The 26,675-nt window shown below is 41.7% G+C and overlaps 1 protein-coding gene across 1 annotated transcript; it reads left to right on the forward strand.

Annotated features, from left to right (window-relative positions):
* The first annotated feature begins 14,539 nt into the window (after window positions 1-14,539).
* Window positions 14,540-21,727, forward strand: LOC115151172 (fibronectin type III domain-containing protein 11-like). Its single transcript, XM_029695183.1, has 2 exons — window positions 14,540-14,561; window positions 20,724-21,727. The coding sequence occupies exon 2, from the start codon at window positions 20,729-20,731 to the stop codon at window positions 21,725-21,727; it is 999 nt and encodes a 332-aa protein (XP_029551043.1). The 5' UTR covers window positions 14,540-14,561; window positions 20,724-20,728.
* Window positions 21,728-26,675: the final 4,948 nt, after the last annotated feature.

Here is a 26,675-nt window from a genome sequence, read left to right on the forward strand (position 1 = left end):
GAAGAGGAAACCCCTCTCCAACAACGGTCTTAAGAACTCTCCATCCTGGCAACTGAAAAGAAAAGGTGATATATAATGAAGAAAATACAACTGTAAAAATAATGTGTGGTGTAGGCGAAATTGCCATGGGCCACCACCTCAAAAAAAAAACAATTGGGGGGTCTGGAGGGCGGAGGGCCACAGATAGCATATGAACACGTCATAGTGTCAAAATGTGAACAATTGCAGGGAATTTGCTTTAAAGTAACTGTCCAGCGTTTCTAGATTTTGAAGAAATATGTCCTATAGTTAATTACAATATGCGTGAGTTCCACTTATATTTTCAAAATACCCCTCCATATACCCCCCTCCAGATACCCCTCCATACCCCCTCCAGATACCCCCTCCATATACCCCCTCCAGATACCCCCTCCATATACGCCCCTCCAGATACCCCTCCATACACCCCCCTCCAGATACCCCTCCATATACCCCCCTCCAGATACCCCTCCGTACCCCCTCCAGATACCCCCTCCAGATACCCCCTCCATATACCCCCCTCCAGATGCCCCTCCATATACCCCCTCCAGATACCCCTCCATACCCCCTCCAGATACCTCTCCAGATATCCCTCCATATACCCCCTCCAGATACTCCTCCAGATATCCCTCCATATACCCCCTCCAGATACTCCTCCAGATACCCCTCCATATACCCCCCTCCAGATACTCCTCCAGATACCCCTCCATATACCCCTCAAGAGAAGAATACATTTACATTTACGTCATTTAGCAGACGCTCTTATCCAGAGCAACTTACAAATTGGTGCATTCACCTTATGATATCCAGTGGAACAACCACAATAATTTGTCATCTCTAACGGTGTATAATTGCAGGATCTGTTTTAAAATGTAAAAAATATTCCGGGTAGGACCTGCCAGACGCCCCGTCTACTGTTCGCCCCCCAATATCTACACCACAATTTTGCCTTGTGACGCATGGTACACACAATGACAACTTTATATCGGTACTTTGTCCACCGTAACTGAGTTTACGAGTTGGTAATAGTTTCTGCAAGTGGCCATTTCTGTTGATTTCTAGAGATAGGATATGAATTATGGGAAAGGCTACAAAGGTTTCTGCCTTACTGACTACATATATGAGTCTGGCAGAGCACCAGTCCCCCGGGGTGCCCTGGGGTGTGACACCAGTGGCAAAATGACAAAAACAAAGGATTTCTTCCATTGTTCTTTGTGAAATGTCCTTACAAGTCATTTCCCAGCCCATTGTCATTGAGGAGCATTAGTAGTGCAACACATGATCCCCTGTGTAGATGACATAAGCATAATGTCCTAACCATGCATGCCTCTGCACAGTTCTGTCTTAGTGAACAAAGACAGTGTGAGAAAATGGAGGGTTGTGCTCACTGCTCACACAGGCACCAGAGCACCACATTCGGTCCCCCTCTAATTATGTCACTCCTCCCAGTACAGGCAAAGCACCCTGGGGAGGGTTGTCTAAGAAACACCCCCCTCCCTTCATTCAGAGCTCCAACAACATGTCCCCTAACAGTGTACTAACATGGCCATAAAAGCCAGGGTCAAAAAACCCACAACAGCCCACCAAAGAGCTGCTGACCTCTCGTAAAAACCTATACACTGCAAACATGCCTGGGTTCACAATAGTCATGTGTGATCACTACTGGGGGGATATATTTTTCACTTTATCAACAAAAGGCTCATTAGATACATGATGGAATGGTCTGTTGACTTCAAGATGAGTAATAAGAAAGGTTATGTGCTCTATGACAAAGTGCTATTGACATTGATGTTGTTTTAAGGTCAACGGTGACAAAGGAGATAAAGGAGAGGACATGTTTCTTTCCCATTTGCGGAATCCCTGAAGAATTTCCTGGTCTAGAAAACCGACAGAAGGAAGGGTAACGTTCCAACTGAAAACAAAGGGCCGAAAAAGACTTCAATTAATACATTTTCCCCATTTTATTGTTTTCTCGTCCGGATGGCTGTTAATAGGTCCATAATATTACATAACAATTCACACAAGTTCTATTCCACAGACCCACTTTTCTCAGGGGTTACTGATATAGAGGCCCTTGTTTGTGAGGAGCAATCAAACCAGGTGTTCAGTTGGTGGTGCATTTACAAGCATTTTGCTACACCCGTAATAACATCTGCTAAACACATGAATGTGACTAATACATGTTTTTTTTTGTGTTTTTGGTGTCATATGCATATCTACTAGCTTAAAGGAAAATCCACTCAAAACGTTTTTCATGTTTTTCTTCATTAGTCCACTGTTAAAGCTGCAATAAGTAACTTTTTGGGTGACCTGACCAAATTCACATAGAAATGTGAGTCATAGATCTGCCCTTCTCATTGAACGCAAGTGTAAGAAGTGGCACATCTGTTCTATGTGCTCTATTTCTATGCTTCCCATTCTAAAGTTTTAGCGTTTTTTACTTTAAGTTTTGTACACCAGTTTCAAACAGCTGAAATTACAATATTTTGGTTTAAAGAAAATATATTTCACAGCGGTTTAAATGGTACAATGTTTCTCTACCCCTTTCAAACTCAACTCTGGACCTCGAAAGCCAGTTTCACTGCATTTTTTCATTGTTCCCCTCTAATCAGGGACTGACTTAGAACTGGGACACCAGGTGTGTTTAATTCATTATCAGGTAGAACAGAATACCAGCAGGCACCAGACCTTGTAGGGTAAAGGTGCTCTACACAATACATGGCTTGTTTTGTCACATAATCTGAAATTAGGCAAACTATTTGTACTTGCAACCAGGAAATGCTGGAGCGCCTTCTGCATATTGCACCTTTAATACAGTCCCAAAATGTTTTGCATGTCAGCAGTCACGATATTGGACACGATATTGGCCTTTCAAGAAGCAAAATGTCACTTGCCACATCATCATCATGATGATGCAAAACGCGTCATATGATTCAAAATGCATCATCATGATGATGTAAAACGTGTCATATGATTCAAAACGCATCATCATGATGATGTAAAACGCGTCATATGATTCAAAACGCATCATCATGATGATGTAAAACGCGTCATATGATTCAAAACGCATCATCATGATGATGCAAAACGCGTCATATGATTCAAAATGCATCATCATGATGATGTAAAACGTGTCATATGATTCAAAACGCATCATCATGATGATGTAAAACGCGTCATATGATTCAAAACGCATCATCGTGATGATGCAAAACACGTCATATGATTCAAAACGCATCATCATGATGATGCAAAACACGTCATATGATTCAAAACGGATCATCGTGATGTTGCAAAACGCGTCATATGATTCAAAACGCATCATCATGATGATGCAAAACACGTCATATGATTCAAAACGGATCATCATGATGATGCAAAACGCGTCATATGATTCAAAACGGATCATCGTGATGTTGCAAAACGCGTCATATGATTCAAAACGGATCATCATGATGATGTGGCAAGTGACACTTCGCTTCTTGAAAGTCCACTATCTTGAAAACTAACATGCAAAACATTTTGGGACTGTGTCAACAGTGGACAAATGAAAAAAATACCAAAATATAGTTTTTGAGTGGAATTTTCCTTTAAGAGGACCAGACTGACATGTGGTAGTAAGTAAGGCCTACACAACAGCCAGCCAACAACCATACAGTACAGCTAAACATGGGAGACAAAGACAAAAACAGGAAGCTACAGCAAGCGTATGGTGGAAGGGGGTTTCGCTAACAGGGGGAGAGTGTGGGCAAGGTTAGGAATTTGCTCACTGAACATGGGGGAGGTGTAGCATCTATGAAAATGAGAGGGTGAGTGGAGAAAGGCTGCTAGAGGGAAGAGGAAGAGCGTGCGCCCGTGTGTGTGTGCGTGTGTGCGTTTCTATGTCTGGGTGTGTGTGTGCGTGCACATGCATCTGTGTGTCTGCACTCAATGACCGGGCAGAGGGAGGCACCTAGGGAATGGCCAGGATCACGAGGGTGGGTTTGCTGCCTTGTGTGTGAATTGAGTCAGTTGCTGATGATGTTATGTCAGCTGACTGATAAACACTGGTGTGTGGAAGGCAAGTCTGATAGACAGTAACTGATAGCCCAGTGTATTAGAGCTTAGTAGTGCTTATTGTGACTGAGTAGTACTTTCAATGTAAATGTGTTGTATTGTTTACGCCACACCTAGACTAATAGGTCTAGAGGCAAAATAGAGGGGCAATAGTATTACTGTAATGGGGAATTAAACCAAACGCTGTAGCTAATCTTCTGACGTACGACATGTTTGTTTGACAGATTATTCTATTGTATGGATGTGTCTTAATCGCCACAATGGCCAACAGTTGTGTGGTAATACGCAAACACACACTGATGTAAGCATTATCATATTACAAAGCCAGAGACCGTTTCCAAGTACAGGTATTCAAATAGCTTTTCTCTGCCAATAACCTGTCAGGTAAACTCACTAGGCACACGGCCATCAAATATCTACTTCTCTCACATTACATGCCTCAACGCTCATAGAAAAACCAACAAAACTTCCACTAATCCATGAGCACAGCCGATTGGGCCTTTAAAGCTGTCAGATGTGTTTAACAGGTGATTTAGGCTGATATGGTATGACAGATTTCTGTGGCTATTGATCAAAACAAAACAGCCTGACAGCGCACCAGTATAATGCCATTTAGCAGGAGCACGCAACCCCAAACCTTATACCTTTTTTCACAATACTGAGCTATTCCTGGGCTGGCTACGCATCCATCACTACTGAGCTATTCCTGGGCTGGCTACGCATCCATCACTACTGAGCTATTCCTGGGCTGGCTACGCATCCATCACTACTGAGCTATTCCTGGGCTGGCTACGCATCCATCACTACTGAGCTATTCCTGGGCTGGCTACGCATCCATCACTACTGAGCTATTCCTGGGCTGGCTACGCATCCATCACTACTGAGCTATTCCTGGGCTGGCTACGCATCCATCACTACTGAGCTATTCCTGGGCTGGCTACGCATCCATCTCTAGTGAGCCATTTCTGGGCTGGCTACGCATCCATCTCTAGTGAGCCATTTCTGGGCTGGCTACGCATCCATCGCTAGTGAGCCATTTCTGGGCTGGCTACGCATCCATCGCTAGTGAGCCATTTCTGGGCTGGCTACGCATCCATCTCTAGTGAGCCATTTCTGGGCTGGCTACGCATCCATCTCTAGTGAGCCATTTCTGGGCTGGCTATGCATCCATTGCTACTGAGCTATTCCTGGGCTGGCTACGCATCCATCGCTAGTGAGCCATTTCTGGGCTGGCTACGCATCCATCTCTAGTGAGCCATTTCTGGGCTGGCTACGCATCCATCGCTAGTGAGCCATTTCTGGGCTGGCTACGCATCCATCGCTAGTGAGCCATTTCTGGGCTGGCTATGCATCCATCACTACTGAGACATTCCTGGGCTGGCTACGCATCCATCGCTAGTGAGCCATTTCTGGGCTGGCTACGCATCCATCGCTAGTGAGCCATTTCTGGGCTGGCTATGCATCCATCGCTACTGAGACATTCCTGGGCTGACTATGCATCCATCACTACTGTGCCAAGTCGAAGTGTCCTGGGCTGGCTACAAATTCATCACTACCGAGCCAATCCTAGCCGAGCTGTCCTGTGCTGGCTACGCATCCATCCCTACTGTGGAATTCCTGAGCTGGCTAAGCATCTATCACTACTGAACCAAGCCAAGTTGTCCTGGGCTGGCTACGCATCCATCACTACTGAGCCAAGCCAAGCAGAGCTGTCCTGGGCTAGCTACGCATCCATCACTACTGAGCCAAACAAGGCAGAGCTGTCCTGGGCTAGCTACGCATCCATCACTACTGAGCCAAACAAGGCAGAGCTGTCCTGGGCTGGCTACGCATCCATCCCTACTGAGCCAAACAAGGCAGAGCTGTCCTGGGCAAGCTACGCATCCATCACTACTGAGCCAAACAAGACAGAGCTGTCCTGGGCTGGCTACGCATCCATCAATACTGAGCCAAACAAGGCAGAGCTGTCCTGGGCTGGCTACGCATCCATCACTACTGAGCCAAACAAGGCAGAGCTGTCCTGGGCTGGCTACGCATCCATCACTACTGAGCCAAACAAGGCAGAGCTGTCCTGGGCTGGCTACGCATCCATCCCTACTGAGCCAAACAAGGCAGAGCTGTCCTGGGCTGCCTACGCATCCATCACTACTGAGCCAAGCCAAGCAGAGCTGTCCTGGGCTGGCTACGCATCCATCACTACTGAGCTATTCCTGGGCTGGCTACGCATCCATCACTACTGAGCCAAACAAGGCAGAGCTGTCCTGGGCTGGCTACGCATCCATCACTACTGAGCCAAACAAGGCAGAGCTGTCCTGGGCTGGCTACGCATCCATCACTACTGAACCAAGCCAAGTTGTCCTGGGCTGGCTACGCATCCATCACTACTGAGCCAAACAAGGCAGAGCTGTCCTGGGCTGGCTACGCATCCATCACTACTGATGGAACCGCACTGGAAGGGACAATATGAAAATAAAAATATCAGAGCCAGCACGGTACGATTTGGGGCGGACCAACGTGTGAATCATGCATTCGATTCCTGTGCTACCATAGATACATACTCAGACAAGTGCACTTTGTCCCCTACCCCCTACCCCCAAGGGCCTAGGCCTTCCATGTAGATCTGAAAGTGTTGGATAGGTAAAAGGGAAATGGTGGTAACTCCACCTTGCCTATGTGGAAATATTGGAATATTGCTTCTTACCAATTCAATCCTTTCTGATCTGCAAAGTACGTTAGGGCTAGTCAGGGGCTAGGGGTTGTCTCTGGACAATGCCAAACAACTCAGGCACTCAAAACAAACCACTTTTACATTCACTTCCCTCCAGACGCTCAATTTGAACCCTGTGACCTCTAGTATAATCCACAACAGGCTTCCTTTCCTCAGTGTAAATCCTAGAGCCATAACACCACAGTGTCAATCTAAACCACGTGACTGGGGCCTTCCTCATAATCTTATACATGGTTAGTTTAGCTTTTCCATTTCCTCTCACTGCAGTCTTACAGCTGTAACAGTAGCAGGTGGTTGGAAGGCACAGTCCTCTTCTATTTCAGGAAGTCAACATGCAATGGAAACCTGGTCAGTGGAAATGAGGAGGAGCCTCATATGTCCTGTCCTGTAACTGACTCAGTTTGAGAGTAAGGCATGAGGCTTTAAGTGACATACTGCAGCTCTATACTAATGTTTGCCCTTGCAAATGACACAATTTGTATTTTGTTGAAGGGGGGGAGTAAAGTTAACAGACTATTTCATTAAAAGCCATTCATAGTTGGTGCATCTTTATTTTATTACATGCACGTGTATACACTGAGTGTACAAAAAATTAGGAACACTGTCCTAATATTGAGTTGCACCCCCTTTTGCCCTTAGAACAGCCTCAATTTGTCAGGGCATGGACTCTACAAGGTGTCAACAGCATTCCAAAGGGTGGTGGACCATTTTTGATACACATGGGAAACTGTTGAGAGTGAAAAACCCAGCAGCGTTGCAGTTCTTGACACACTCAAACCGGTGCGCCTGGCACCTACTACCATACCCCGTTGAAAGGCACTTCAATATTTTGTCTTGCCCATTCACCCTCTGTATGGCACATAAACACAATCCATGTTTCAATTGACTCAAGGCTTAAAAATCCTTCTTTAACCTCTCCTCACCTTCATCTACACTGATTGAAGTGGAATTAACAGGTGACATCAATAAGGCATCATTGTCACATCGTGTGTGTAGGTGGCAGGGAAGTCAGGCGCAGGAGAAACAATCTTGGTGTAACTGGAGTAGTTTAATAAAGTTAAAAACAAACTCCAAAACCAAAGTACATAATAAAAATAAACATGGGTACAATAACCCGTCGCGCACCAATCTAACAACACGAGCACATAACAACAAACAATCTCTGACAAGGACATGAGGGGAAACAGAGGGTTAAATACACAACATGTAATGAATGGGATGGGAACCAGGTGTGTAGGAAGACAACACAAAACCAATGGAAAATGAAAAATGGCTCAATGATGGCTAGAAGATCGGTGAAGTCGACCGCCGAGCACCGCCCAAACAAGGAGGGGCATCGACTTCAGCAGTCGTGACAATCATAGCTTTCACCTGGATTCACCTGGTCAGTCTATGTCATGGTGTGTGGAGCAAAGCTAAGGTGAGAAGATGGTTGCCTTGACTGTTCGTGACAGGACCATTTACTGCTGGAGTGAATATCTGACGGTGATTCGAAAGGAGAGACGTTCTGTGTAATTACATAAAAAAATTGTTGATTTATTTTCCTGGGAGTCTATCTATACAGGACGGAGAGATGGAATCTTGGAATGTGACAGTGGGATTTTGTTCAATTATGGAAACGATTTAACCTTGTAATTGCTCACACAAATCTGTCACCCACAGTATTCACTGTCATTACAATTACAATCATGGCTAATATATTTTCTCGCACAACCCACCTGCGGGTGTGATCTACCAACACGTGAGTAGATATCAGAACACTGGTTCCACTGTTGAAATGCTCAGATTTTCTGACTATCAACCATACTTCCCTTTCGATTTTGAGGAATCTCTTTATAGTTGTGTCACTTGACTGAAAGTACAGTACCAGTCAAAAGTTTGGACACACTTACTCATTCAAGGGTTTTTACTATTTTCTACATTGTAGAATAATAGTGAAGACATCAACACTATGAAGTAACAGATGGAATCATGTAGTAACCAAAAAAGTGTAAAACAAATCAAAATCTATTTTAGATTTTAGATTCTTCAATGTAGACACCCTTTGCCTTGATGACAGCTTTGCACACTCTTGCCATTCTCTCAACCAGCTTCATGAGGTAGTCACCTGGAATGCATTTCAATTAACAGGTGTGCCTTGTTAAAAGTTAATTTGTGGAATGTATTTTCTTAATGCGTTTGAGCCAATCAGTTGTGACAAGGTAGGGGTGGTATACAGAAGATAGCCCTATTTGGTAAAAGACCAAGTCCATATTATGTCAAGAACAGCTCAAATAAGCAAAGCAAAACGACAGTCCATCATTACTTTAAGACATGAAGTTCAGTGAATCTGGAAAATTTCAAGAACTTTGAAAGTTTCTTAAAGTGCAGTCGCAAAAACCATCAAGCGCTATGATGAAACTGACACTTATGAGGACCGCCACAGGAAAGGAAGACCCAGAGTTACCTCTGCTGCAGAGGATAAGTTCATTAGCAGCCCAAATAAATGCTTCACAGAGTTCAAGTAACAGACACAAATCAACATCAACTGTTCAGAGGAGACTGCGTGAATCAGGCCTTTGTGGTCGAATTGCTGCAAAGAAACCAGGGTGGCTACTTTGAAGAATCTCAAATATAAAATATGTTTTGATTTGTTTTACACTTTTTTGGTGACGACATGATTCCATATGTGTTATTTTATAGTTTTGTTGTCTTCACTATTATTCTACAATGTAGAAAATAGTAAAAATAAAGAAAACCCCTTGAATGAGTAGGTGTGTCCAAACTTTTTGCTGGTACTGCATGTCTGTGTCCCTCAGATGTTGTAACACCAGGATATGGACACTAGCCTTTACTTCCTCTCCTAGTGTCTGTGGCACTGTTGAGTTTCCTGTTTCAGCACACAGACAGGGTGAAGTTGCTCCTAGACGGTGACCTTGGGTCAGTTTTGCATTTCCCACACTAATGGTTAAGGTTAGGATTGGAGGAGAGGAAGCTGATCCTAGATCTGTACCTAGGGGAAACTTTACCCCGGAGCCATAGAGAAAGGCACAATAGAGTTTATTTTCTTCTTGCCACTCAAACCAGGTTAATCCTAATCTCATTGGTCCTATTACAACATGGCAGGGCTAGGATTCAAGTTCGTAGTGAAAATGGTGGGTAAGGATCATGGGATGAATAGGGACACTGACTGGAGCAGTGATTAATATCTTCATATATTGGGCCTATAAGTAGCCTTGGCTTGTGCAAGCCAGAGCAGATCGTAGGAGCAGGAGCCTATATCCTGTTTCTATGGCATGAGGCATCTTAATGGCAGCTTTGGATAAAAATGTCTTCTAAATGGCCTACATATTGATGTACATGTACACCCCCTGGACAGGACGTTAGTCTATCGCAGAGCCTTACCCCTAATCTATTTAGTTAATACTAAGTGTCAAACAGAGATGCATCTGGCCCCATTTTACAGCGTTTTGTATGACTTAGCCAGGGATCAAAATCATAACCTTCCAAACTCTAACCACAAGGCCACTAAGTCAATGAAGTCCTATACTGACCAATATATTTTAGCAGATCCAATAGGCATGGAGGTGTATGTTCCTTAGACCATAGGTTATGGAACGTGTTGAGACATCACACTAGATATGATAGTGATGATTCACAGTTTGTGCAAATTCAAAGTGGTGACTGATATCAAACCAATTGAGGGGTCTAAAGCAAAATGTTTATGTCAATGTGCCAGGCCATGCAAAACTGAAAATGCAAAACTGATCCCAGATCAGCACCTAGGGGCAACCTCACCCTACACCCGTATTGTATAACCAGGTAAGGCCATGTAAAGTCATTATCTGAATTTAAGTTAATCTCTACTGCTGCAATGTTAGTTTGACCTCATGAGGATTATCACTTGGCAGAGTGCAGTTCCGTTGCTTGAGCAGAGAGTCAGGGTTAAAATTGGATCATTGAACCAAGTGGCCTTCTCCCCACCCAAGGGAAAGGTATGAATGGAACTGATAGGAATTGATTTGTCAAATCTCGTGATATTTGTCAGACAGCAATAATAATGAAAAAAAACCTCAAAAGTGTTTGAAACTAAACATACATATTTTATCTTTAAATTGTCTTTTAGACATAGCAAACAAGAGCACTTCTCATGGTCGTGCTGCCAATCACTTATATCCATATCTTCAGTAATCTTTTTACAATAATTGATTAGTTCAATGATTTCATGGACACACGCAAAAAACATTCTGGTCAGTTTCTATTCAGATGTTGCATTCCCACGGCTGCTACCAAAGGAAATTAGGTCACCTAAGATTGAGGGTGTGTGTGTGTCAGTCACCAAAAGGGTTGAGTTCAAGAAGGGTTATGACTGCGTCCCAAATGGAATACTATTCCTTATATAGTGCACTACTGTTGTAGAGCTCTAAATGGGAAAAAGTGTGCCATTTGGGATTTAACCTACTTCTTCTTCCTAGAACAGAAAGAGTGAATAGCGAGAGGACTACTGCACCTTTAAAAGAGCAACAGTGAATGAAGAGAGGGCTACTGCACCTTTAAAAGAGCAACAGTGAATGAAGAGAGGGCTACTGTACCTTTAAAAGAGCAACAGTGAATGATAGAAGGGCTACTGTACCTTTAAAAGAGCAACAGTGAATGATAAAAGGGCTACTGTACCTTTAAAAGAGCAACAGTGAATGAAGAAAGGGCTACTGTACCTTTAAAAGAGAAACTGAATGAAGAGAGGGCTACTGTACCTTTAAAAGAGCAACAGTGAATGAAGTGAGGGCTACTGTACCTTTAAAAGAGCAACAGTGAATGAAGTGAGGGCTACTGTACCCTTAAAAAATAAACAGTGAATGAGGGGGGGGGGGGGTCCTGGGCCTCACAACCAATGGAGAGGTACACATTGTACAGAGACAAAGGTTACCTCACAAATGGCACCCTCTTACCTCTATAGCATGCTACTTTTGACTAGGGCCCATCAAAATCTAAAATCATATCAGAGTTTTGTCATATGCACAGGATACAGTGGTGTGTAAACTGTACAATTAAATGTTTACTGAGGGGTCTGGCCATAGGGGTCTGGTCAAAAGTAGTGCACTGTCTATGTAGGGATAGGGTGTAATTTGGGACGCAGACAGAGACAGACAGTCTGTCGACATATAAGCCTGATGCTCATATTTCGCCTTATCGGGCTTGCCATGAATGGGCAAAATGTGACCATGTGCCGACAAGCAGAGGCAAAATAGGTGCACTTTGGGGGAATTTTCCCCTTGTAATCACTGTATGATCTGAAGAACCTTGATTGGTTTCTTGGTAACAGATTCTCTCTATGGTGTTTTTTGGTCTGAATAGAAGGTCATTGGGTTATTAAGATTTCCGTGAGAGAGGTCCATCATCACAGATCACTTTTGGAAGGCAATGGTGTTGCTGATAACAGACTGCATAGACTCTTACTGAAGTACTTCCCACAAAAACAATGTAAAACATCATAGACGCTACCCTCTAATTGTAGAATCTATACATTGCCATATTCATGCTATCTATGGTTTATAAACAAATCTCAACCTAATTGGATAAAACAAATATTTTAAATTGGGTGTTGGATGAAATGCAATGTGGAATCCAATAGAAATTATGGATTTATAAGTTAAGGCGAAGCAAAACAACTGTGATGACAAAGTGATGGTAATACCATTATAGAATAGAGCTTATATAACGATTCATCCAATTATAGCCTTATAAGATGTCAGAGATGTTGTGATTTCAATATGTAAAAACACTGGTGACATAAGACTTAATCAAGTAGCTAGAATAAACATTTGGAATATTCTCTTGACAAATCCAGTCATATGATTGAATATAATTGTTGAAACAAGCCTATGTAATGATGATTTAGTATGTGTCCCAAATGGTACTTTATTCCCTACATAGTGCACGACTTTTGACCATAGGTCCTGGTCAAAAGTAGTGCACTATATAGGCCATGGAATAGGCTGCCATTTGGGATGTAACCCTGGCTTTTAACGCTATATCACTCAGCTGTGCTGTGCAAACACAACTATCTTCAATTGACCAGACAGTGATCAGTAATGCAGTATATCTACACTTGATAACTCTGATATACTCATATTATGAGTACATCAAAGTCATCAAGTGTAGACCTACTACATTACTCACTGGACTATTACAGTCACAGATTGTAATGAATGCATTTGAGGTTGATAATGTCATCTCTGTCATAATGTCATCACTGTCATAATGTCATCTCCTTAATGTCATGTCCATCCAATAATGTCAGGTGTGATCCATTATCCTATCTTATCAAATCAATGTTTATTGGTCGTGTAGGCTACACAAATTTGCAGATGTTATTGCACGTGCAGCGAAAACACTTGTGTTTAGAGGTTATTTTCCTGGCACCAGTCCGCCAGGGCTCTCACCTCCCTGTAGGTTGTCTCATCGCTGTTGGTAATCAGGCCTACCAGGGTTGTGCCAGAAGAGGCCTTATAGAAATGCTTTGCAATCAGAACTGTCTATAGGCCTATGGTCATTTTTGATCGTTTCAATTAATATAGAACAGAAATGGCATATTTGTTCTTTATGCATGCTTTTATCAACAGTTAGTCCTAATGTCATCGATATAGGCTATCGAATGACTGACTCAAATGTGATATTTGGAAATAATTCTTGGTCTTACATTGTGAAACAACAATTCATTTCCAACCGAAATGCAGCTAGCCTTTTCATTTGGAACCTGGTCAAGAAAAGGACACCCTTGAAAATGTCAATTTCCTTCAGCTGATTTTTCAGTTAGGCTACTTTACCTCATAAGTGTGTTATTCAGTTTATAATTACATGTATTAAAAGTACATTTCTTCTTTGAGAAGCTTTTGGTACAAGATGACGCTGACAGACATGGAAGCTCTGTTTCTAGCTCCTAAGTCCAAGCATTTCGCTACACCCGCAATAACATCTGCCAAATATGTGTATGTGACCAATAACGTTTGATTTGATCTTTGCCCAAGTGCACTGCTCCATGGTATGATTAGCCTAATGAACACACAAGTGAAATGACTTGGGACTGGTTTTCCAATGTTAGGCTATATTTGTGTGTGTATACGGCTTTAGATCATAGTCCTAACAATTGTTTTGAAGGATCATACCTATAAGTCTATTGTTCAATCAGATGGTGTGATCAACAAGTCATTACTGCAGTTCCAGTGACAATTGTATAACGCAACAGATGGTCTTTACTGCCACTTTGTGGTCGTCTATAGATGGTGCAGGTCTCAATATTCTCTCCATCATAGGTTTAAATGTCGGACTACGTCCTTCTCTTTCTAAAAAAATAGTTGTATTATCTACTGGAAAACATAGATATTGGAATGAAAATGTCGTGCATTTCATGTAATTGGTGTAGGCCTGACGGGTGTAAAAATAGGCTAGTCGTGCAAAGTCATTCGAAAAGACGCATGATCTCGCGAATGATTAATAGGCTAATAAATCAAAGTTATCGAACATTCAATTTGCAACGCATTATAATGAGATATAATATGTAAATATATATATATATATATATATATATATAGTTTACAATGTTGAGAAATTAAGCCAAGGCCTCTGGCGTCGTCTCAAAATGTATGCAAGTATGACCTCACAATGTTGCACCTGTGCCATTTGAGTTCGTAGCTATGGTAACTTTTAAAAGCACCAATAAAAACAACATTTATTTTCAAACTATTCGTGGTGCAAGACGGCAATGCATTAAACCGAGCAGGTAAGACATTCTGCTTGAATCCAGTCGGTTGGTCAGAGAGAGTTGGGAGAGAGAGAGTTGAGAGAGAGCTTCGCTGAGCATGTTTTGAACCGAAAGCACAGCCCTTCTGTAAATAGTAGAGGAAGAGGCGAAGCGATAACTGGGCCCAGAATCTGTCTAGTCCAGCAGGTGGCGGTTTTTAGTTATTTTTTCGCTCAACAACCGATTAGTCTTTGTATGGAGGTCAGTGAGTGTCGAATTTGGTCCACAAAAATGTAATGGCGTATTTCATCGAATAGAAGTGTCGTATTGCTTACGTTGTTACGAGTGTACTGGATAGCTAGCTAAGTAGGACACGTGACATCCCGGATACTTTGAGAAAAAATACTTTTTAGTGGAGCCTGTTGTTCACATGCGTATCTGCCCTTTCATTGGCTAGAAGGGTCCCACCTGAACTCGCCTCCTCCTGACTGCCTCCAATTTTTGAAGGCATTTATTTTCATTGTTAGAGCGGCCGTTTGAGTATCTGGTCAATAAAAGGAATAATCTTCTGCTTCCAGTAACCTATCACATATGAATTGTCTGGATACAGTCTCAGTCATTTGAGGACTGAAGATTAATATATTTTCAGGTGGGCGAATTTCCTGGTGCTACTGTAGCTAAGAATTAATCATGACTGAAAATCTATTATGCTAGCCTATCATTTGATGAGCAGGCATAGGCCATAGCCTACAGATTCAGTCAAATATTGGCAGACTGACCCTTGCATGAATCACTTTTTCTTTTAAAATACAGTACCACTCAAAAGGGTTTTTCTTTATTTTTACTATTTTCTATATTGTAGATTAATAGTGAAGACATTAAAACTATGAAATAACACATGGAATCCAAAAAAGTAACCAAAAAAGTGTTAAACAAATCAAAATATATATTTTAGATTCTTCAAAGTAGCCACGCTTTGCATTGATGACAGCTTTGCACAGTCTTGACATTCTCTCAACCAGCTTCATGAGGAATGCTTTTCTAACAGTCTTGAAGGAGTTCCCACATATGCTGAGCCCTTGTTGCTTGCTTTTCCTTCACTCTGCTGTCCAACTCATCCCAAACCATCTCAATTGGTTTGAGGTCAGGTGATTGTGGAGGCCAGGTCATCTGATGCAGCACTCCATCACTCTCCTTCCTGGTCAAATAGCCCTTATACACCTGGAGGTGTTTTGGGTCATTGTCCTGTTGAAAAACAAATGATAGTCCCACTAAGCGCTTACCAGGTGGGATGGCGTATCGCTGCAGAATGTGTTCCCTGAATTCTAAGTAAATCACTGACAGTGTCACCAGCAAAGCACCATCACACCTCCTCCTCCATGCTTCACAATGGGAACCACTCATGTGTTCACCGACTCTGCATCTCACAAAGACAGAGGTTGGAACCAAATATCTCAAATTTGGACTCATCAGACCAAAGGACAGATTTCCACCGGTCTAATGTCCATTGCTCGTGTTTCTTGGCCCAAGCAAGTCTCTTCTTCTTATTAGTGTCCTTCAGTAGTGGTTTCTTTGCAGCAATTCGACCACGAAGGCCTGATTCACGCAGTCTCCTCTGAACAGTTGATGTTGAGATGTGTCTGTTTCTTGAACTCTGAAGCATTTATTTGGGCTGCAATCTGAAGTGCAGTTAACTCTAATGAATGTATCCTCTGCAGCAGAGGTAACTCTGGGTCTTCCTTTCTTGTGGCGGTCCTCATGAGAGCCAGTTTCATCATAGCACTTGATGGTTTTTGCGACTGCATTTGAAGAAACTTTCAAAGTTCTTGAAATGTTCCAGATTAACTGACCTTCATGTCTTAAATTAATGATGGACTGTCGTTTCTCTTTGCTTATTTGAGCTGTTGTTGCCTTAATATGGACTATCTTCTGTATATCTTTTGTATACCACCTCTACCTTGTCACAAAACAACTGATTGGCTCAAACGCATTAAGAAAGAAAGAAATTCCAGAAATGAACTTTTAACGAGGCAAACCTGTTAATTGAAATGCATTCCAGGTGACTACCTCATGAATGTGGTTGAGAGTATGCCAAGAGTGTGCAAAGCTGTCATCAAGGCAAAGGGTGGCTACTTTGAAGAATCTAAAATAAAAAATATGTTTTCATTTGTGTAACACTTTTTTGGTTACTACATGATTCCATATGTGTTATTTCATAGTTTTGATGTCTTCACTAGTATTCTACAATGTAGAAAATAGTAAAAAAAAAAAAAAAAAAACCTTGAATGAGTAGTTGTGTCCAAACTTTTGACTGGTACTGTACATTGAAATGGAAAAATCTTTTGGTGTTTACATGTGTATTCATTTAACTTGTTACTTTATTCCTAGTTATATGTACATTTCTACTTCAATTACATCGTGCCTTTGCACATTGACTCAGTACTGGTACCCTGTGTATAAGTTATTGTTACTCTTTGTTTATTTATTATTACGTATTTACTTTTTCAACGTACCCTGCAACCCTGTACATGTGAATCTGTTATTTCTCTATTTTCTTTCTCTCTGCATTGTTGGGAAGGGCCCGTAAGTAAACATTTCACTGTTAATCTACACCTGTTGTTTACGAAACATGTGACAAATAACATTTGATTTGATTTGACATACAACTGCACAGGACCAAGCATCAAAAAATCTAAACTGAAATTTAGATTTTTCACTTCAAAGTAAAAAATGTCCTGGACTAAATTATAAAAATTCTAATGAATTTAGTTGGAGGCAGTTATTCTCATTTATTGTATAATTTATCTCACATGTGGTAAGTTGCAGGTGCCCACAGGGGGAAAATAACAATTCAACCAGTTTTGAAAATAAAAAACAGAACATTCTGCTCCATTGAACCTCATTGTAAATTTCAACTGTGCCAATATATTTGACCGCATCTATCTGTAAATAGCGATTTCATTGTATATTTAATTTATTCAGACATATTTTAACCAACAAGCTGTCAATGTATTATTTAATTTCATTTTGTATTTCATTTAGGATTTTTTGTTCAAGCAGGTAGCCAATTGTTTTTTATAAAAAGGCCAAACGTTGTCCTACTTACTTTCGGTCTTGCTGTATTTGTTTTGAGGGTGGAAAAACATGAACGTTGATCATTGGCTAGGCCTACTTCGTACCTGCTGTACATGTGTTAATGTGCTCTGTTTGGTCTAGCCTATATCTCAGTCTGACCTTTGAACCTGGAAGTTTTCACACCCCTTCTATACAACTGGAGCTCTCCAATATTTTGAATGTGAAACATGCTGGCATGGAATTGTGATGGAAATGATAATGTTAAAGGGAAAGAAAAATTCTACCATTTGTACAAAAAATCCTGAAAAATAAAACACTAATATATCTTGATAAGATAATCATTCTTACTTACTTACTGACTTTCAACTCCCTGAGTCAATACATGTTAGAATCACCTTTGGCAGGGATCACAGCTGTGAGTCTTTCTAGGTATATCTCTAAGAGTTTTCCACACCTGGATTGTGCAACATTTTCCCATAATTTTTTTGAAAATTGTTCAAGTTTTGTCTAATTGATTGTTGATCATTGCTAGACAACCATTTTCAGGTCTTTTTTTAGATTTTCAATCAGATCATAACTGTGACTCGGCCACTCAGACACATTCACTGTATTATTGGTAAGCAACTCCAGTGTAGATTTGGCCTTGTGTTTTAGGTTATTGTCCCGCTGAAAGGTAAATTAATCTCCCAGTGTCTGGTGGAAAGAAGACTGAACCAGGTTTCCCTCTAGGATTTTGCCTGTGCTTATTTCCATTCCATTTCTTTTTTATCCTGAAAATCTCCCCAGTCCTCAACAATTACAAGCATACACATAACATGATGCAGCGACCACTATGCTTGAAAATATGGAAAGTGGTACTCAGTAATGTGTTGTATTGGATTTATCCCAAACATAACACTTTGTATTCAAGCCAAAAAGTTTGTTGCTTTGCCACATTTTTTGCAGTATTACTTTAGTGCCTTGTTGCAAACGGATGCTTGTTTTGGAATATTTTTATTCTTTACAGGTTTCCTTTTTTTCCCTATGTCAATTAGGTTAGTATTGCGAGTAACTATAATATAGTTGATCCATCCTGTTTTCTCCTATCAAAGCCATTAAACACTGTAACTGTTTTAAAGTCATCATTGGCCTCATGGCGAAATCCCTGAGCGGTTTCCTTCCTCTCTGGCAACTGAGTTAGGAAGGATCAGTGGTGTAAAGTACTTAAGTAAAAAATACTTTAAAGTACTACTTAAGTAGTTTTGCGGAGTATCTGTACTTTACTTTACTATATTTTTGACAACTTTTACTTCACTACATTCCTAAAGAAAATGATGTACTTTTTACTCCATACATTTTCCCTGACACCCAAAAGTACTCATTAGATTTTGAATGCTGAACAGGACAGGAAAATGGTCCAATTCGCATACTCATCAAGAGAACATCCATGGTCATCCCTACTGCCTCTGATCTGCCAGACTCATTAAACACAAATGCTTAATCTGTGAAGTATGTCTGAGTAGTGGAGTGTGCCCCTGGCCATCTGTAAATTAAAAGAACATGAACGTTGTGCTGTCGGATTTGCTTAATATAAGGAATTTGAAATTATTTTACATTTACTTTTGACACTTAACTATATTTTAGCGATTTACATTTACTTTTGATACTTAAGTATATTTAAAACCAAATACTTTTAGACTTTTACTCAAGTAGTATTTTACTGGGTGACTTTCACTTTTACTCAAGTAATTTTCTATTAAGGTATCTTTACTTTTACTCAATTATGACTATTGGGTACTTTTTCCACCACTGGGAATGATGCCTGTATCTTTGTAGTGACTGGGTGTATTGGCACATGATCCAAAGTGTAATTAATAACTTCACCATGCTCAAAGGGGTATCCAATGTCTGCTTTTTTGTTTTTACCCATCTACCAATAGGTGCCCTTCTCGGAGGCATTGGAAAACCTCCCTGGTCTTTGTGGTTGAATCTGTGTTTGAAATTCACTCCTCTACTGAGGGACCTTACAGATAATTGTATGTATGGGGTACAGAGATGAAGTAGTCATTAAAAAATAATGTTAAACATTATTATTGCACAAAGAGTGAGTCCATGTAACTTATTATGTGACATGTTAAGCACATTTTTTACTCCTGAACTTATTTAGGTTTACCATAACAAAGGGGTTGAATACTTATTGATGCAAGAAATGTCATTTCTTTTCATTTTTTATTAATTTGTAGAAATTCCACTTTGACATTATGGGGTATTGTGTATAGGCCAGTGACAAAAAAATCTCTAATCTATTTCAAATTCAGGCTGTAACAAGACAAAATCTGTAAAGAGTCAAGGCGTGTGAATACTTTCTGAAGGCACTGTACTTAGGCCTATTTCATGATCTCTAGCATTGTCTTAGGTCAGATGGCATGACGCCTTTCACGTTAGAATAACACCAACTGTCAGAAGACAGTGGATCTCTAGCTTATTCGTTTTTTCCCTTAATGTTGCATCATTTCAACTGTCAAGTGGTGAACCACAACATTTTTCTTTACAGGTTGACAGTTTGTGGCTTTTCTCTTGAAAGAAAAAGTCTCAAATCTGTCTTCAATGGAAAGCCTGACCAAAGAAATAACTAGCCAAGTTTGTTGTTGCTTATCAATCTTCAGAGTACATTCATTGTAAAGAAAAGTTTGTGATCATATGCTCTTTCTTAAAAAAAGTAGGCACCTGGCTAATGAAGTATACTTAAAAATAACAGAAAGTCCTGCACACTGTGTATGCATCCAATTACCACCTTTATTGATGATGTTTCCATCCACAAAAATCTTCTACAGGTCAAACGGGCTGAGTGCTCACATAAACAAATATACACATTTCACCCATAGGTTAGAGTGTACAAGGTGGAAAATTGATCAATGTGCCCTTGAGCAAGGCATTTAACCCTAATTTGCTCCAGGGGCGCCGTACTATTATAGCTGACTTGTAAAACAACACATTTCACTGCACCTATCCGGTGTGTGTGACAGTAAAACATCATATTTGTTTTCATTCAGTTTAACCTTTCCATAAGAGAGAAAACATGCAGCTTGCCAAAGACAGAGATGTTTAATTATATGACGAAGGAAAATCTCCATGTATGTTTTGCAGCTGACATGAAAAGAATGATGACCCCCCCGAGCGATGACAGTGACGTCAGCGATCAGCGCCACCCCATGAAGACACGCTGCGCTGGTGGCCAGGGAGGAGACAGCCCCGGCATGGACCCGAAAAAATGGATCACCTTCAAAGACCTCCATGACCAGGTCACGCAGCTGCTCTCCACTAAGCTCAACCCCTGTAACATAAAGCAGTGCAAGTCCAAACTGGACATCCTCAATAAGTGCTCCTATTACCTGGAGGTCATGCGCCAGGACACACTCCACCAACCAGACCCACAGCAGCAGCAGAACTACCTGTCCAACTCCACCATCCTCCACCTCATCGATCCCTGGAAGTTCCAGCGGATGAAGAAGCTGGGCCACAGCCAGGTGCAGATCCAGCTGAGCCTGCTGGAGGAGCTCTACGAGCAGTTCTGTAAGGGCAAAGTGGAAATGGAGGCCATAGCCAGCCAGAGCGACTATGGCGATCAAGAAGTCGCCCACATAAATGGGAGGATAGCGTATCTCATTAAGGCGTTCACGGACTTTGACTCGACACTGATGCCCGGGGAGCTGCACACAAAGCACCGGCTCATCTCCGAGACGGGCAACGCCAAGGTGCCCCAGATCCATTTGAGGCTGTCCGTCAAAATGCCCGTGATGTTCGACACGTCACGCTCGGAGGCTCTGACCGACTGCGCCCGGCTGCACTGGGAAATGGCCGGGCAGGAGCAGCAGGAGCCTGGGGAACAGTTTGAGATCCGCTACAAGCTCCTCCAGCCGACCAACACGGAGGAAGGGAACCAGCTAGGAACGGTGACCTGCAACTCCTACTGCATACAGGTCAACAACCTGTTGCCGCAAAGGTGCTACGAGTTCACAGTGAAGCGGGCTGACGCCTGCTGCCTGGTCTACGGGCTCTGGAATGACACCATGGTGCTCAGAACCATGCCACTATCCCCAGGGGGCTTCACCGGGAGCCAGGAGAAGAGGAGGAGGCTGTTCCCCTGGTAATGGGCTAGCGTGGCATGAGTGCATAGCAATATGAAAATAAAGACATTTTAATTTTTTTAATCTCTCTAATAAAAGACATTGTCAAGATTTTGGGGATTCAAGCCTAGTCCTTTAATCATGATACAGACAAATATTGTCCTTAAGAATGTGTCTGATATGTTGTTATGGCATTGTTATGTCTGCCACCTAGCCATATGGCCATACCAGACATAACACCTACAACTGTGGAGAGAGTGAAGAAGGTTTTACATTTCCAATAGCAGCATAAACATAGACATTTCAATACAATAGCGGATGTCCATAATTATGGCAGCCCCCATGCACTTGTCACAAATGCCTTGTTCACCGTATTGTACATTGATCTCCTTTTTTTCTTTGCATTGTCTTTAGCAGAGTATACTGTACATTATCCCAATTTTAGCTCCAAGACCGTGGAAATTTTGAAAAAAAACGATACAGTATATTGGCGTATTGAACCATGTTGTGCACCGTAGTTTCATAACTCTGTCGATTGTGCTAAAACAATGAAGTCATATCTGAATCCCTCCATCTTTATGCAATTTTGCCATTGCAGATGAAATACATTGTTGATAATTTGCGTTCAAGCAGTGCTTTGACGGTGAAGAAAACAATTGTTTTGTGCACTGTGTGTGGTATAGCATCTGTGTGGTCAGGGTTACTCACAATCAAACAATCTGACTGTCACGTCCTGACCAGTGAAAGGGGTCATTTGCCATAGTAGAATGGTCAGGGCGTGGCAGGGGGGTTGTTTTGTGTGTTTTGGTGTTTGTTTGTTTCTAGGGGAATGTGTTCTAGTTTTCATTTTCTATGTTTCGTTTTCCAGGTTTGGCCGAGTATGGTTTCCAATCAGAGGCAGGTGTCTTTCGTTGTCTCTGATTGGAAGCCATACTTAGGCAGCCTGTATTTCTTTGGGTTTTGTGGGTGGTTGTTTTCCGTTTTAGTCTTAGTACCTGATGGGACTGTTGTTGGTCGTTTTCTTGTTTTGTCAAGTGTCGTCATTAAAAGCATTGAAAATGAGCACTATCCACGCTGCGTCTTGATCTCCATTTCACGACCCCTGTGACACTGACGTTTAACTTAATACACTGATGTTTAACGTAATACACTGTTTAACTTAATACACTGATGTTTAACTTTAATACACTGACGTTTAACTTAATACACTGCTGTTTAACTTAATACAATGATGTTGTCACGACTTCCACCAAAGTTGGTGCCTCTCCTTGTTCGGGCGGCGTTCGGCGGTCGACGTCACCAGCTTTCTAGCTGCCAACGATCTAGTTTTCTTTGTCCATTTTTTTTGTCTTGATTGTACACACCTGGTTTCCATTACATTATCATTTATTCCCTATTTAACCCTCTGGTTCCCACATGGTTTTGTGCGTGTTTGTTCTTTGTTAAGTGGTCGCTCTTTTGTGTTGAGCTGGATTGTTTTCCCTGTATGGAATTAGTTTGTGATTTATTTCGAGTAAAGTACGTTTTTACTCAGTTCTGTGTCCTTCGCCTGACTCCGTCCTACCCGCTGCACACTGACACTTGACTGATGTTTAACTTAATACACTGATGTTTAACGTAATACACTGCTGTTTAACGTAATACACTGATGTTTAACTTAATACACTGTGCTTATGCAATCATATAGGTTATTATTGTACTAACAATGACCTATATTAATTGGGTAACTAATGACTATGACCAGCTCGCCCAGCTACTCACTGGACCCAATGATCACTCGGTTACGCATGCCTCTCCCTAATGTCAATATGCCTTGTCCATTGCTGTTTTGGTTAGTAATTATTGCCTTATTTCACTGTAGAGCCTCTAGCCCTGCTCAATACTCCTTAGCTAACCCTTTAGTTCCACCTCCCACACATGCGGTGACCTCACCTGGTTTAAATTATGTTTCTAGAGACAATATCTCTCTCAAACGTCACTCAATGCATAGGTTTACCTCCACTGTATTCACATCCTACCTTACCTTTGTCTGTACATTATGCCTTGAATCTATTCTACTGTGCCCAGAAATCTGCTCCTTTTACTCTCTGTCCCGAACGCGCTAGACAACCAGTTTTTATAGCCTTTAGCCGTACCCTTATCCTACTCCTCCTCTGTTCCTCTGGTGATGTAGAGGTGAATCCAGGCCCTGCAGCGCCTAGCTCCACTCCCATTCCCCAGGCGCTCTCATTTGTTGACTTCTGTAACTGTAATAGCCTTGGTTTCATGCATGTTAACATTAGAAGCCTCCTCCCTAAGTTTGTTTTATTCACTGCTTTAGCTCACTCTGCCAACCCGGATGTCTTAGCCGTGTCTGAATCCTGGCTTAGGAAGACCACCAAAAACCCTGAAATTTCCATCCCTAACTATAACATTTTCCGACAAGATAGAACTGCCAAAGGGGGTGGAGTTACAATCTAATGCAGAGTTCTGCCATACTATCCAGGTCTGTGCCCAAACAATTTGAGCTTCTACTTTTAAAAATCCACCTTTCCAGAAACAAGTCTCTCACCGTTGCCGCTTGCTATAGACCCCCCTCAGTCCCCAGCTGTGCCCTGGACACCATATGTGAATTTATTGGCCCCCATCTATCTTCAGAGTTTGTACTGTTAGGTGACCTAAACTGGGACATGCTTAACACCCCGGCCATCCTACAATCTAAGCTTGATGCCCTCAATCTCACACAAATTATCAATGAACCTACCAGGTACAAACCCAAATCCGTAAACACGGGCACCCTCATAGATATCATCCTAACCAACCTGCCCTCCAAATACACCTCTGTCTTCAATCAGGATCTCAGCGATCACTGCCTCATTGCCTGCGTCCGTAATGGGTCTGCGGTCAAACCTGACCGCAGACTTCCCTGAAAAGATGAGGGGTCATCACTGTCAAACGCTGCCTAAAACACTTCAGCGAGCAGGCCTTTCTAATCGACCTGGCCCGTGTATCCTGGAAGGATATTGACCTCATTCCGACAGTAGAGGATGCCTGGTTATTCTTTAAAAGTGCTTTCCTCACCATCTTAAATAAACATGCCCCGTTCAAAGAATTGAGAACCAGGAACACTCCAGACCTGACTGCCCTTGACCAGCACAAAAACATCCTGTGGTGTTCTGCATTAGCATTGAATAGCCCCCGCGATATGCAACTTTCCAGGGAAGTTACGAACCAATATACACAGGCAGTTAGGAAAGCAAAGGCTAGCTTTTTCAAACAGAAATTTGCATCCTGTAGCACAAACTCCAAAAAGTTCTGGGACACTGTAAAGTCCATGAAGAATAAGAGCACCTCCTCCTCTTGGCCAGGTCGCAGTTGTAAATGAGAACTTGTGTAAATGAGAACTTGAAAAAAAAATGAGCAGTAGGGATTGCCTCTCCCCTAACAAATGGAAAATGCTAATATTTATAATGTGTTTATCTACGAAAACTCGTGTGAGGCCTTAGTAAGCCCTAGACAAAACAATGTCTGCATCCCAAATGGCACCCTATTCCCTATAGCACTCTATTCCCTATACGATTCCCTATAGCACTCTATTCCCTATACTGTTCCCTATAGCACTCTATTCCCTATACTGTTCCCTATAGCACTCTATTCCCTATACTGTTCCCTATAGCACTCTATTCCCTATACTATTCCCTATAGCACTCTATTCCCTATACTGTTCCCTATAGCACTCTATTCCCTATACTATTCCCTATAGCACTCTATTCCCTATGCTATTCCCACTCTGGCACTCCAGATTGAATTTACGAATGCACCCTTAAACTGAACATGCCATTATTGTACTAAGAATGACCTATATTAATTGGGTAACTAATGACTATGACCTATGATAACCAACCAATAACAATTCTTATGAGGCCTTAAGAACACAAACTTTCATAACCAGCATAATACTGAAGACACTAACACTTAGTAACAAAAACAACATGTACAGGTATGCTGAGACAGAAGAGCAAATTGTATAAAATAGGCAGAAAGCAATATAAACAGATCATTGATATGCAATTCACTCACACTGGTGGATCTCAGAGAAAGTATCTCTTCACATACTGTATATTTCCCAGAGCGAACAGACTTGTTTTGAAGATCCTTTAAAATACTCCATTGGTCATTATTATCAAGCAGCTGCAAACTGCTTTTAGTTTTATTCGACAAATCCCATGGTTTAGCCTGCCTGTTATCAGACAGCTGCAAGATTGATTTGTTTCAATGATTCATTTTCCAGACATGATCAATCTTCTCCTGTCTATGTAAAAACATAATTTCTATTTTGCATACTGTCTAACCACCGTTCTATATTAACCAATCAAGTAGCAGTCTTGTGTGACAATCAAAGGAGGAACTCTTTATGACCTTCTCCTAAATCTATGGGTTTATAATACTCTGTCATATTCTCCTGTGTACATCATGACATTAAAGAAGTTGAAGTGAAGTTTCAATTGTTGTCCTCTCCATTCTTTCACAGCCAATCTCATATCCGGCCTCCCACGTACCAGACAGATAGAGGGTATTGTGAAATACGTGCATGTTTATAGTGCATAATAACCTTGCAGCATTAAGCCCAAGAACACACCCATACTTCCAAGTTTTTACATTGTGTCATATTGGCTATGTGTCAATTATTTGACCAGAAGGGAGCTGGGCACTAACGCGGAGCATTGTGGTGCGGACATGTCTCCAGTTCATTTCAAGTTCAAGTTCTTGAGTCCAGGGGGTTACTCTGTCTTTCCCTAGCCTGATCCCATATCTGTTTGTTCTATCATATCACATCCTCCTCTTCAACTGTGTAATCCTGTTTACTGCTGTGTCATGAGCCAAAATGCAAACCAGAGAGGAAGTGCTGTGTGTCATGGACTCCAGATTAATGAATGAGCAGCTTCCAGATCCTGTTGATCACTGCAAAGACGGGACACGTTGACCACAAGGG

This window comes from Salmo trutta, chromosome 16 (genome assembly GCF_901001165.1).
Source record: "Salmo trutta chromosome 16, fSalTru1.1, whole genome shotgun sequence".
NCBI classification, from domain to species: Eukaryota; Metazoa; Chordata; class Actinopteri; order Salmoniformes; family Salmonidae; genus Salmo; species Salmo trutta.